The 14,683-nt window shown below is 45.1% G+C and overlaps 1 protein-coding gene across 1 annotated transcript in view; it reads right to left on the bottom strand.

Annotated features, from left to right (window-relative positions):
* The window catches only part of LOC126236045 (BMP-binding endothelial regulator protein), a 748,120-nt gene that overhangs the window by 66,540 nt on the left and 666,897 nt on the right, over window positions 1-14,683 (bottom strand). Inside the window, exon 6 of the mRNA XM_049945081.1 lies at window positions 1,810-2,171. Within this exon, the coding sequence (XP_049801038.1) occupies window positions 1,810-2,171 (362 nt within the window). The remainder of the gene's footprint in view (window positions 1-1,809; window positions 2,172-14,683) is intronic.

Raw genomic sequence — 14,683 nt, forward strand, 5'->3', positions numbered from 1 at the left:
CTATGCCGGCTTCTCTACCTGAACTTAGAGCAAGACTTAGAGCAAGAATTTACGCCGCCACTGAGCAAGTTACACCTGCAATGCTACAGCGAGTTTGGGAAGAAATTGACTTCCGATGGGATGTGTGTAGGATAACCAAAGGAAGCCACATACAACATCTTTAGTTTAAAAAATATATACGAGGGCCGTTCAGAAAGTAACCTCCGGTTGATTTAAAAAAATACACCAAGTTAAATAAAAATATTTTAATATATACATCTTACAACTACATCTTTGCACTATTTTTCTACATAGTCTCCATAGCGATTGAGGCACTTATCGTATCTCTTCACAAGCTTTGAAATTCCTTATGCATAAAAATCACCCGCTTGTGCCTGGAGCCAGCCTGTGACCGCATCTTTGAGCTCTTCGTCGTCATCAAACCGCTGTGACCCGAGCCATTTCTTCAAATGCATGAAGAGGTGATAATCACTTGGCGCCAGGTCTGGGCTGTAAGGTGGATGGTTGGTAACGTCCCACTTGAAGGACTCAAGAAGGGCCGTTGTTCTGCGAGCAGAGTGAGGACGGGCGTTATCGTGCAAAAAAACGATACCGGAAGTCAGCATACCACGGCGTTTGTTCTGTATAGCTCGTCGTAACTTTTTTATTGTTTCACAGTACACGTCTTGATTAATGGTCGTACCACGTTCCATGAATTCAACCAACAACACCCCTTTGGCATCCCAAAACACCGTTGCCATCAGTTTTCTGACAGAAAAATCTTGCGAGGCTTTTCTTGGTTTGGTAGGCGAATTTGAATGTGCCCACATCTTTGATTGTTCTTTTGTCTCAGGGTTCACGTACTTAATCCAGGTTTCGTCACCAGTCACGATTCTGTTTAACAATGGTTCTCCTTCGTCCTCATAACGTGACAGAAAGTCTAATGCAGAGGCCATTCTTTGAGTTTTGTGGTGGTCGGTAAGAATTTTGGGCACCCATCGTGCACAGAACTTGCGGTAACCCAATCTTGCTGTCACTATCTCGTACAAGAGAGTCTTAGAAATCTGTGGAAAACCAGTAGACAACTCCGACATTGAGAAACGTCGATTTTCACGAACTTTTGTATCAACTGTCTGAACGAGTTCGTCAGTCACCAATGATGGTCTACCACTCCTCTCTTCATCATGAACGTTTTCTCGTCCACTTTTAAATAAACGTACCCATTCACGGACAACTCCTTCACTCATAACTCTTGGTCCGTACACGGCACAAAGCTCACGATGAATAGCTGCTGCAGAATATCCTTTGGCTGTAAAAAACCTTATGACAGCATGCACTTCACATTTGGCGGGGTTTTCTATTGCAGCACACATTTCAAACTGCCACAAAAACTAAACTAGTGCAGGTACGACGTTCACTCGACCACGGCTTGATGCCGACTGACCTGTTGAGTGCGTGAACGCACAGATGGCGTCGCTACTCCCCCCACAACCCGCACTGTGACCAATCGTAGGTTACTTTCTGAACCGCTCTCGTATATATAAAAAAAAAAAAAAAACTTGATGTGTTTCCCTACAAAATAGCAGCAAGCCCACCTCTCTATCTTCTTGTAATAAATTAATGTGAATTTTTGAAATTGTAAAGTCCTTTTTGGAAACATACTGTATATTATCTGCCGTTCTTTGGGGCTCTTGGTAAGCCGTTACAAACTGAATCAAATTTAGCGAGCATGGAAATGGGTTGTATTCGCTGTTATTATGAGAGACCCTGTGTACCACATCTGCATTGTTTACCTGGCATCCCTGAGTGCAGGGTGACTGGTCGGCTTACCTGCCTGTGGCAGACGGCGGTGCCGTTGCGGTGGCAGCGACACGTGGTGCAGGGGTCGGGCTCGGCGGCGGGGGTAGGCGCGCTGACGACGGAGCGGTGCGGGGGCGGCGGCGGCGGCAGGATGAGCATGCCGACGAGGCAGCGGCCGGCGGGCGGCAGCAGCAGCGCGCGGCTGCCCAGGCAGCGCGCGCAGCAGTCGCCGGCGGGCCGCACGCGGCGCTCGCGCGGGCACTGCAGCACGGGGCAGGCGCGCTTCTCGCACGAAAGCCGGCCGCCGGCGCCGCAGCGGCACTCTACGCACGCGTCTTGCGACGAGCGCACCGTCGACCCGGGAGACACCTGCCGGCCGTTCAGCTGGCAGCCTGCAACAGCGGCGGCAACAGGTGGCGGCGTCTGCCCTGCAGGCGAGGTACACGGTGACAGTTTCCGAACTACATAAAGTAAAATCGCCATAGCTTCTGAGCGGTTTGCGTCAGGACGCTCAAACTGCACGGCTGGCCGCGGGTCATGATGGGAATCAATATCCGCATGCACATGCGCCTTGTAGTTTGGATGGGTTCGTCAGCATGCAAAATTGGCGCATTTGGGGGACTGAGAATCCGCATTTCGCAATCGAGAAGTCCCATCATTCTCAATGGTTGATTGTGAAGTGTCCAGTCACGGAATAGTCGGTGCGATATTTCTTGATGGCACAGTGACTACCGAACGGTACGTGAAGGTTTTGGAAGATGATTTCATCCCTGTTATCCAAAGTGCCCCGATTTCGACAAGATGTGGTTCGAACAAGACGGAGCTCGACACCATCGAAGCAGGAGAGCGTTTGATGTTCTGGAGGAGCAGTTTGGGGACCGCATTCTGGCTCTGGGGTACCCGGAGGCCACTGGCATGGACCTCGATTGGCCGACATATTCTCAGGATCTGAACACATGCGACTCCTTTTTGTGGAGCTATATTAAAGACAAGATGTGCAGCAGCAACCCCAGAAGCGTTGCTGAGCTGAAAACAGCCATCCAGGAAGTCACGGACAGCCTCGATGTTCCGGCACTTCAGCGGGTCGTGCAGGATTTCGCTGCTCGCCTGCACCACATCATCGGTAATGATGGCAGGCACATTGAACATGTCAGAACCTTAATCCGGATATCTGTAGTCACGTTTACATGTCGAACAGAGTGTGTGCATACCTTAGTTTGTAACTAATTTATGTGAGACCTGAGTTTTCTCTTGGAGTGTACAATTTTCAAACAACCTACGTGAATTCAGCCAGGTAATATTACACCCCGCCATTTTCAAGGCACAAACTGCAACGGACAGGCGATGTACAAGCAAATTTAAAACCTCGGTTCTCAGAGTAATTCAGGAAAGATAACACACACACGACGAACACTAGTGCCACCAAAGATGACCAAAGTCAGAGGTGTCGATAGTGAAACATTACGAACTAGCAGGTGAGGTAACATTTACTCTGAGGTAACATTTACTCTGTCCCTCTGGTTTTTGACAAGGGAGAGAGCAGGATTTCAAGCAGAGTTTAAACAAAAACCTCCACCCCTGTTTACAAAGTTGCTCGCTCATTTAATCTCAACAGCTTCCTTAATAACACTGTCCCAATAGCTGGACGTGCATGCCAATATTTCGTTATTGTTATATAACATAAAGTGAGTGACCAGTATCTAATCAAATGTTCGACAATATAGGAGATCTTCTTATCTGCTGTAATCCTGTGTGTCGCTGCAAATATTACCTGGCTGAGTTCTCGTAAATTGTTTGAAAACTAATTTATGTTTTTTTTCATGTAGTTCAATAATTGTCACCCTGCACGAGCCTGTGCTAATATACGGTGATTCCGCGATGATGCTGCAAGCTTTCAGGGATGATGATATTTGGTTTGTGGGGCGCTCTGCTACGTGACTGGCCTCCAAAATTCCACAAAACTAAGTATGGGAAATTCGAGAGAGTTTCTTAGTTCAAGTTTTTAGACGAAACCGTTCGTGAAAGAGGTTTCAGGCTTACAGAAGACATCTATAACAAAAAACGCATTTCAGAAGACACCAAACGGAGACACTACAACAGTGTCAGCAAACGATAGCGTCTTTACGGGACTGAAAGACATGCTAAACAGAAACAGGGACACTAAAGATATTCAAAAGAGAGAATCAGGAAAATTTTAGGTCCAAATTATAATGAAGAAGGTAAATTCAGATGAAGAACAAATAAGGAAACTGAAAAATATACCTACATTTACTCGAATATGAAAAAATGCATATTAAATTTTTATGGTCGTGTTAAAAAAATGGAACCAACGAGAACAGACAGGTTATGGAATACTACGAAATCTGTAGTAAATCTAAATTTGAAACAATAAAATGGATCGATGCAGTTAAAGAAGACCTGAAGGAACCAGGAATAACACAATTTGATAAGCCAGACAGAATAAAATTTAGGCATAAAATTCTGCACTGAACACCTGGTGTGGCAAAAGAAAAGCGACAAAGACAGGCACAGCTTAGTGTGACGAGCGAAGAAGAGCCCATTCTAAGAGAATGAAAGTAATATAGGCACAAAGGGAAGGTGAACAAAACACTGACTATGCTCCTTGTTTTACAGTCCGTGGTCGAGTAGGGCCCAAATGTGAATGATTGTTACAGCCCCGAAGCGCTATAACAAATACGTGTGAAAAAGCGGCGCGCAGAATCGCGGTTTGATGTGGGAGGAGGGGGGCATTGTCTTGGTGCTCGGTTTCTATTTGAACTAGGAACACGGGACAAAAAGTGTTTGGTTTAGCCCGAACCACCGGCCATTTGTATAACCTTTCGGATACCTGTGATAGCTGTGTCACAGCATATCGGACGTGTCAAATGATTACATAAATGTGTCTAGTTTACTTATCAATCTATTTGTAACATTTGTTGTGGTAAAAGTTGACGGCTCGAACTTTAATTTCTGTAAATATGCACTTTTGTACTTTCTTGGTACAATTACGTATTCTATGTAAACCTGTGTTCGTGATGGCTAAATAGAGTACAAACTCTGGAGGCCAAATAAAACAATACGAAACAAAACAAATACTAAACAAGGTTTGAACGGCGAAACAGAGTCGGCGCCCTGGCAAACTGTGCCAATCGATTAACTCGTTTTGCAAAAGATTGCAGTTGGGCAGAAATTAATGTTCAACTAATGCTCCATTTGTATGTAGAGCATTCGGATTTGTGCAAATACATGCAAAACACGCGTTTTACTGGCAGATTTTTGAAGCGCGCTCCTTCCTTACTTTAAACTTGTACGAATCGGTTCAACTTTGGCACGAATGTAGATAAATGGATAAAGTCAAAACGAAACATTTTTATACAATAATCCTTATCCGTTGTCGAGATACAATGGCTGAAGTTCGAGCTAAATATACCATGTAAAATTCGTTCTTATGTGAACAGAATGAGCGGAAACGGTTCCTAGTGAATCAGAGAAAAATGCGTTATTACGATAAAATTGAAAACTCGCTTTCAAAAATCTAACTTCATTAGGATGTTACATATAAGAAAAACGTTTTTGAGTTTTTTTACGCGCGCCATTTTATGTATTTAACTAGTGCAAATCCGTTCAAATTTTGTAAGAAAGTAGGCAAGAACATGTAATTAATGGTCATCGTGTTTTGTGAAAGCCGTACCTGTTATCACCATACAAGCAATTTGGTTAGAAAGATATTAGAAAAACCTCTACCGAATCAGTCGGTCGCCACGAGTCAGCAAAAATCTACACCGGTTGCCAGGCTATGTCGGCCTAATGTCAAAATTACAGTACAGTAAAAGTTGGGAACCAGAATGAAAAATGCTCCTATCTTGGCACAAAAAAGGCGTATATGTCCTGGGGAGAGTTTGAGATATAAAAGAAGAGAACTAGCTTTTCGACTTATGTGGCAGCTTCAAAGACACTTAAATGAAAACATCTTGACATATTCGCGCCTTTCTACGAGTTAACCCTACTTCCCCGACATAGTGAGCTCTCTTAGTTGCAAGGTGTTGGCACATTTGCATCTTACAATTAATAAGCTGAAGTCCCTGATACTGTGCCCAAAATCCAGAAGATTTCCCAGGCACACTAAGCAATGTTTAATATGATATGGCTGAAGAGCATACACAGGGTGTCTCAAACCGTTTGGGTCAAATTGAAACACGTGATAATGGTTCTAAAAAACATTATTTTGAGACAGGGAGCAAATGGTCGGAAGTGTAAATTTATTGTGTTATGGAAATACACAGCATACACCGCATTAAAACAACTTAATACATAGTAATTGTTCAAAGCGACGACCGCCAGTCTCAAAGTATGCATGGCAACGGTGCATTAACTTCTGCTGCACTCTCTCAAAGATCCCTGCAGTCTTTTGTACTAGGGGACAGGCAGCCTCGACTCTATCAAGTAGGTCTTCATCTGTTTCTACGAGGGTTTCATACAACAAAGTCCTGACGCTGGAAAAAGTCCAGAGCAGTGAGGCCCGGCAGTTGCACTGGCCGTGGGACAGGGCCTCCCCTTCCAATCCAGTGGTAAGGGTACGTGTTGTTCAAGTGTTCGCGGGCATTAATATCGACGTGGGCTGGTGCACCGTCGTGTAGAAGTGACATCCTTTCGCCGACAACAAGGGGTACTTTCTCCAAGAACTGTGGCAGCGCATCTCAACAGGAACATTGAGACTGGGCGTCGTCGCTTTGAACAGTAACTGCGAGTTACGTTGTTATGCGGTGTGCTCTGTGTCTGTCCATAACACAATAAATATGTATTCCGACGATTGGTTCCGTATCTCAATATAATCGGTTATGGATCCACTGTCACCTGCTTCAGTTTCACTCAAAAGGTTTCAGACACGATATGTAATACGTAAAAAAGTTTTTCTGGGGAATAAGATTTCTGGGGGTGATTTCGTTCCTATTTCTACGTGTGGGTGTGTCGGGGGTGGGGTGGGGTGGGGGCGTAATTTTTTCCCAAGGGGACCACTTCACCCCAAAGGGGTCCATTTCGCCCCAAAGCCACCCCAGTGAGGGGTGTAAGAACAATAGACACAAATTTATATGCTTCTGGAGAGTGGGATGCATCTACAATTAGAAGTACTGGAGAGCAGGGGTGCATCTATAATAGCAAGTATCCCAGAGTGGGGATGCAGGCATCCTAAACTTTAATGACACGTTGCGGCATATTGCACGATATGACAAATGCTATGCCAGACAAGTCGAAAAGTTAGTTCCTTCTTTTACATCCTTAACTCTGCCCAGAACATATTCTCTTTTTTTGTGCTACAGTTAGAGCAGATTTCATTCTGGTAACAATAAATTTAAAACACTTTGCAAAAAACAGGAACGTTCTTAGAAGCAAACACAGCACTTCCACTAGAATGTTGAAGGACCAGCACTGGAGTCAAAAATTATTGTTGAATAGGTTTGGAGGGTGTAGGTATAAGCATAGTGATGATGATGATGATGATGATGATGTTCGGTTTGTGGGGCGCTCAACTGCACGGTCATCAGCGGCCATACAAAGTCCCAATTTTTACACACTCCATTTTTTACACAGTCCAATATAACCACTGTCCCGGGTGTCTTAATTTAATAAAATTAATATTCATTACGTTTGATAGTGATATAATTATTATTTTAATCATTTCAGAGGTTAGTTTATTTAAAATATCGGTTTTGGGGACAGATGTTGGAAGCTTTTCCACCTCTGAAGTTTTAAAAGCGGGGGCTAAATGACGATGAAAAGGTAAGGACATCACGAACACCCAGTCCCAGGGCAGAGAAAATCCCCAACTCGGCCGGGAATCGAACCCGGGACCCTGTGATCAAGAGGCAGCAACACTAGCCACTGACCACGGGCTACGGACTATAAGCATAGTGACCCGTAGGGTAGTATCTATGGGAATGAAGATAGGTGTTGTGGTGGATGGTGGGCACAGAAACGGAGGAAGAGTTTGGTGTGTGGGTGCGGCCGTAGTATGGAGAACACTTGGGGTAGGGAATACAAGGAGGGAAGAGGGATCCTAACATGTCGTGGCATAAGTGGGAAAGAAGTATAGTTGATAGGAAGGATAAATATCGAGGCAGGTTTCATTGTCTAGGAGAGGGAGTCAGTTGAAGTGTTGTTGATGTAGGATATCGAGCGTGTGTTAATATATAGGGTTGGTGGAATGTGTCCGTAGCGGCCCCAAAATAAAATGCCGTATGGTATAAGCGAATGAAAATAAGCGGCAGCATTAAGTCTTTGAACAAGATACTGAACGTGGGCTTTCCACGACAGTTTACTGTCTATTTGAGCACCTATAAATTTGAACTGTTCAATTTCACTAATCGTATGCCATTCTGTGAAATTAAAACGTCAGGTTTTGTTCAATTGTGTGTTAGAAAGGGAAAAAATTGAGTCTTACTGTGATTTAGTATTAGTTTATTTTCTACAAGCCATGAACTTATCTCATGAACTTCACTATTTGAAACAGGGCCAATGTTGCACACAACATCCTTTACTACCAAGCTAGTGTCATCTGCAATCAGAAATATTTTAGGATTACGGATAATACTAGAGGGCATATCATTTACATAAATAAGGAACATGAAATCTGCCTTGTCTGCCCGCATCTCGTGGTCGTGCGGTAGCGTTCTCGCTTCCCACGCCCGGGTTTCCGGGTTCGATTCCCGGCGGGGTCAGGGATTTTCTCTGCCTCGTGATGGCTGGGTGTTGTGTGATGTCCTTAGGTTAGTTACGTTTAAGTAGTTCTAAGTTCTAGAGGACTGATGACCATTGGTGTTAAGTCCCATAGTGCTCAGAGCCATTTTTTTTTTTCTGCCTTGTCTTGGTTTAGCTGTGGTTGTTCCTTCGCGTTTCCCCTTCGCAATCACATCAGCAATAGTCGACTAAGACAGCTCTGGAAGAGTGAAATGTTCCTGATGGACTCGTCAGCCAGGTGACTAGTCAACGTTCGAAGTGACCGACCTATTCTGCTGTCACTGCTTCTCTACTGACATCTGGTGGTCTATTTCGTATTACAGAGGGGTGTACGGATACTTTTGGGATCAGGTGGTGTATGACTCGCGCCCCAAACATCACTAAGAGCACTTGGACCAGCTGCAAGAGAGAGTTCACGCGTGGTCACGGAAATTCCGACTAAGAAACATCAGGAACGTTTCAAATGTACTCTCGTTTAGGAAGACCAGAGTTCAAAATTCCCACCCGACTATTCAGATTTAGGTTGCCTCTGCTGCCTTTAAATCGGCCAAATAGGGATGTTTCTTTGAAAGGAACACGGCAGATTTCCTCCAGTCCCGTTCTCCAGACCCAGAGCAGTGCTTCGTCACCAATGACCCTAGTGTCGACAGGACATTCAACTCTGATCTCCCGTCTTTCTATAGAGTAAACTGGACTTTAGTGCCGTCATAAAATTCTTTGTTTTCGTCAATTTATCGTCAACGGAAATTCATTCAAATTTGGTGGTGGCTTAGAGGGAGACTTTTCATTTTTACCTGTTGAGAGACGGACTGCTGAGTTCTAATGCAGCCGTTCGTCTCTTGAGGATATCAGCATTGTAGCACTGAGAACTTCAGCCACAGATGAAAACATCGAGAAAATGTATAGCACAATTCTGGACGAGCAGCGGTTGACAGTGTGTGCAGCGATTCCACACTCAAGTCAGAAGAAAGAGCCGTGTGCATTTTACTTGAAGAATAGACTATGAGAATGTATACCTGCAGATGGGTGCTGTCAATGGAAATGCGATCGTGAATTTCACAGTAATGTGGAAACGGGTGGCCGTATACAGCCTCAAGAGCGAGCAGCGCTTGTGTTGAGGGAGCTGGGTTTTCCGGAAGGACGCTGCGACAGCGGTATGGGAGCGCTGAGAATCACTACCCAGCCTAGCAGCGCAGCGTGCGGTGATTTACTTAGAGGCTGTTCGTGTGCGTTTCTTGCGTTGGTTGTATCAGTTACTAGCGTTACTTATATTATGTTTTCAGATCCGAGAGGAAGGCCGTAGGAAATGTAAGAAACGCTGCTTCCGAACGTATTCTATCATTAAATCTGTCTTGGTTGCTATTCAATTAGAGTCTAAGAAATATGCGAGGGTTTTTCGGAAAGTAAGGAACGATCGGTCGCGAAATGGAAACCAAAGTGAAAATCCGATGAAGTTTTGCACAGGTGTGTTGGAGAGTGTCTCTAGCCTACCCGTCGATCACATTACGTCGTTCTTTTTAGTTCTGAGCACACAGGGAGCGTATAAAGATACCTAAAACAATAGTGTCTCCCGTCAAGCACGAGGGCCTGGTGAGAAATTTCGTCTGAAGCTACGCAGCCAACATTGCATAACTGTCGCGCGTTTTCTTCATCAAGATAATTCTCAGCTGCGTTCTGTATGGGCAATGAAGATGCTCCTGCATCGTTTTCAATTCGAAATGTTCGATTACCCACAATACAGCCCGTACTTGTCTCCCTCTGAGTTTCATCTCTGCTCACATGAACCGCTGGCTGTGAAGACAACATTTTGGCACAGGCAATGAGCTGTAGGCCAGCGCAGAGAATTGGCGGAAAGCACTGGCGGCTGCCTTCTATAAAGAGGGTATTGGAAAGTTGGTACAACGCTACGACAAACGTCTAAGTCGGATCGGCGACTATGGAGATAAGTAGCTGGAAGCTGTAGCTAAATGTTGCAAATAAAACAGTTTTGATTTTCACTGTGGTTTCCATTTCGCGACCTATCGTTCCTTACTTTCCGAATAGCCCTCGTAGCTTAAAGTATTTGCGCAATGTTGTGCAGTACTGAAACTGAACCGAAAGCGGGGTACTGATTCTAGAGTTAAATGCGAAAAAGTTTTAAACGTTAAGAGAATAATCGACATTTCTCAATGCATCCCATCGCATCTCCCAGTGATAACCAGTTTTATTGTTTTTAAATAAGGGACCCTTTCAAATGCTTTGTAATTGCATCATACACATTTGAAAACCGTATTCAAATACATGCTTCCATTTAGGAGGAGACAGTCAAAATTGGTGATTTAAGACGATCGGGCACAGAGTTCTAATACTGCGTATACGTTTAACATACGGCCGCGCGCGTGTAGCCGTGCGGTCTAGAGCGCCTTGCCACGGTTCGCACGGCTCCTCCCTCGGGCATGGGTGTGTCTGTTGTCCTTAGCTTAAGTTAGTTTAAGTTAGATTAAGTAGTGTGTAAGCTTAGGGACCGATGACCTCAGCAGTTTGGTCCCATAGGAACTTACAACCACCATTAAACATACGAATCGCCGGCCGAAGTGGCCGTGCGGTTAAAGGCGCTGCAGTCTGGAACCGCAAGACCGCTACGGTCGCAGGTTCGAATCCTGCCTCGGGCATGGATGTTTGTGATGTCCTTAGGTTAGTTAGGTTTAACTAGTTCTAAGTTCTAGGGGACTAATGACCTCAGCAGTTGAGTCCCATAGTGCTCAGAGCCAAACATACGAATCCCATTTCAAATTCAGTCAGTCTTATGACTTTGGTTTTTATGCAGTTTGCTTTGTAATGTGATTTAAAAGGATGCAATATTATTCTGTATTTCATGTAGTGTTAACGCATTTATTGAAAAATGAACACCTACTGGACGTATCTCCGCACTGTGCCGCCTCTGATTAAAAAGCCGCACTGCGAAAGGGGCAGTGTATCTTTGCGACGTAGTTGGGTAAGGAGAGATGACTAGTCGTTTGTGGGCTTTAAGATTTATTCTTTTTATTGATTAAATTGGCAAAGGGTAAAACAATAACTGACGGAAAACATGCAGGTCTTCTGTACTTATTGTAGAAAGAAAATTCCCGAAAAAGCTTACTCGATTGTAGAAGGGAAAAAGCATATTTCACTAAGACAGTTCATTTGCTCACGAGCACACTTCGGGAGAAAGAAAACGGAAGTAGCTGAAGTAAGAGTTGTTGGAAAATGCGCCAAATCTGACACACTCTCAGTTTCACCGGTTTCCATATACAAACAAATCTGAGCCTGGAAAACGTACTGAGTCGAGTGAAGGGATTAAGGCAACAGCTGATTTTTACCTCGCCAGTCGCCTAGAATCGCAATACAAGAGCTGAATACAGTGCCTGGAAAAAATGTGGACAAACTACATTCACTTACTGCTGAAAAAGAAAGGAAGATAGATTGGCACCTTACTGCCCCGTTGAGATCGAGGTCATTAGAGAAAGAGTAGTGACTCCATTGGAGAAATCTGGCGACAGGAGCCAGCTGCGTTCATACTGAAGGAAACTACGTGAGACTGGCCTCAGAGCGGTCGTGCCCAGATCTGAACCCCCGTCTTTTCGGATAGATGTTTTCTGTTCCAACTCGTTCTGTGGTTTATCAAGATCTACAGTTACCAGAAGGTCTTCCCATTCTATTCGTAAAATGGTCTTCTCGGGAGGGGAGAGAAGGCTCCATGTGCGCTGTAATTGATCGTGTGCAACCTCGCCGCCAGTAAGAGCGACTAGCAGGCGGCTGCTACACGCTGCGCGACGACGTGTTCCTCAAATTGTGAGAGCATCATTCCACGTCGGCTGGAACAAGGGAATCTGCCGGGAACGCCACAGGTGTAGCGGGCGCGTCGCATTCCAGAAACACAAACACACGCACACACACACACACACACACACACGTGGGAGGCTGTGCCTCTGAAGCACCAGGGGTTAACGAGTGGCCCCGCGGCGATTTGGTTAGCCCTGCCGAGAAAAATAATGTTATTAGCCGGTCGTCTGTGTGGTCGGCCTGGCAAGTCAAACAACGGCCGCAGAGGCCACCAGCCCCCCCCCCTTCCCCCTGGCCACCCTGCCTCATCCCCGCCCCTCCCCAGCGGTCTCGTGTGGGAGCACACCTGGCCGAGCCGCGGGAACAAAGTGATTATTTGGCTTTCGTTTTTCACCGGCGGGCCCTTGTAGCGAGTTACACGTCGAGAGACGAAAGGTAACAGACCGCAGATAAAAATAGTCGGCGGGGGTTGCTGCGGTGAGTGGGCTGGGACACTGGCAAGGGAGGAAGGTTGGCCGGCGGGTAATTAATATATACACACACACACACACACACAAACACACACACACGCACACGGCGTGGACCACCCCGGCTGGGCTCGCAGGCGGCCATTAAAGCAGCTATCTATCATCGGCTGATGTCTTATTAGACGGCAGAGCAAATACAGACGCCGGGCGCGCCAGCTCTGTTATTTGGCCGACGACGGCCACCCGGATCCGCCACAGGTGATTGCGCCCTTCCGCCCTTCGCAGGGCCCGCCACCCCCCACAGCGCAGGGCTCTGCGATGTTCAGCAGACGCGGTGGGAGTCTACGAGTGGGGACAGATTCCTGTCTGTAGAGACACGGCAGTTTCCATTAAATGTTTCAGTCCCACCAACATGAAAAGAAATATAATTTTAAAAATATTCACATGATTCATCTTTATTATCATAGTAAACTACGAATACGAGAAGAAATTGACAAAAAGCAAACAATTATTTGTTTTAAGGAGGTGGTTTTGACTTCGGAACCACTAGGACATACAGCTTTCAATCACCCATCATTTCATGTGATTTCTCTGCAAGCAAAAAATGGTTCAAATGGCTCTGAACACTATGGGAATTAACATCTGAGGTCATCAGTGCCCTAGACTTACAACTACTTAAACCTAACTAACCTAAGGACATCACACACATACGCCCGAGGCAGGATTCTAACCTGCGACCGTAGCAGCAGCGCGGTTCCGGACTGAAGCGCCTAGAACCTCTCGGCCACGACGGCCAGCCTCTGAAAGCAAATTTGCATTTTTCGTAGACTCAGTCTCATATCTCGAAACTTCCATGAACTCGTGACGTCTAAAACGAGTTACAATCCTAAATAACAAGCAAGAATGAGCCTCAAATTTAATAAATTTTGTACCATAACTATATACTGCCACGGTGTTTTCATTTCCAAACCACTCATGAAACAGGAGTACAAACTAAAATTTACGTTTCAATAATTTTAGTAAAACGTCACACTGACGACATTCTCCAACAAACACGTAGCACAATATCCACTTTGAGCACTACAAGTGACTGCTACTCTCCTTGCAACAGCATCGATGATTTCATGCTAAGGTCCTCGGTACTTTAAAAAAATTAATAAAATAGTGGTTTCCGGCAGAAACTATAGCTACTCCACGGGTTAAAGCGGTGGCATCGTTATTTGGTGACCCAACTACTCCTCTGTATTCCCTACGCTAAATTGGTGTCTCAGTTCACGAACCCAGAAAGTTGCAGATAGCGCAATCTAAATGATTTAGTTGTGTTACAAAACTCCGAGAGCAAAGAGAACTTCACTGCAGATGTAACCGTCGCCAGAACGTCTTAGACAAACGAAAACTGAACGCAGCAAAACTTGGAGGAAGAAAAGCCCTGTATGAAGCGTTCTACGAATTTGAAAGTAAAATTCTGTCTGCCAGTCTCACAGGAAACCCTAAGGATTTTTGCACTTACGTTAATTCAGTAAACGGTTCAAAGCCATCTGACCAGACACTCCGTGACCACAAAGGCATCGCAACGGAGGGCCACAGATTCCTGGCAAACAGAATACAACATATCGTTTGCAACGGAGAAAAATTTTCAGACGTAAAAATAACTAAGGACGTACACCAAAGAAACGTTATAACACCATCTCTTTTGACAGAATGTATAAATGTGTAAGACACTAATTACGACGCATACAGAGGCATTTGAACAATCATTATTCTTGCCCTCTTGCCATCGCTAGACACTTGACCAGGAGGAAAACGTACATGCGCCCAGGAGGAGGTGGGACTGCAGGAAGACGTAGAAGAAATTCAAGGTAGGCGGCTAGATTTGTTACTGGCAGGTTCGAATAACACGT

This window comes from Schistocerca nitens, chromosome 2 (assembly GCF_023898315.1).
Source record: "Schistocerca nitens isolate TAMUIC-IGC-003100 chromosome 2, iqSchNite1.1, whole genome shotgun sequence".
NCBI classification, from domain to species: Eukaryota; Metazoa; Arthropoda; class Insecta; order Orthoptera; family Acrididae; genus Schistocerca; species Schistocerca nitens.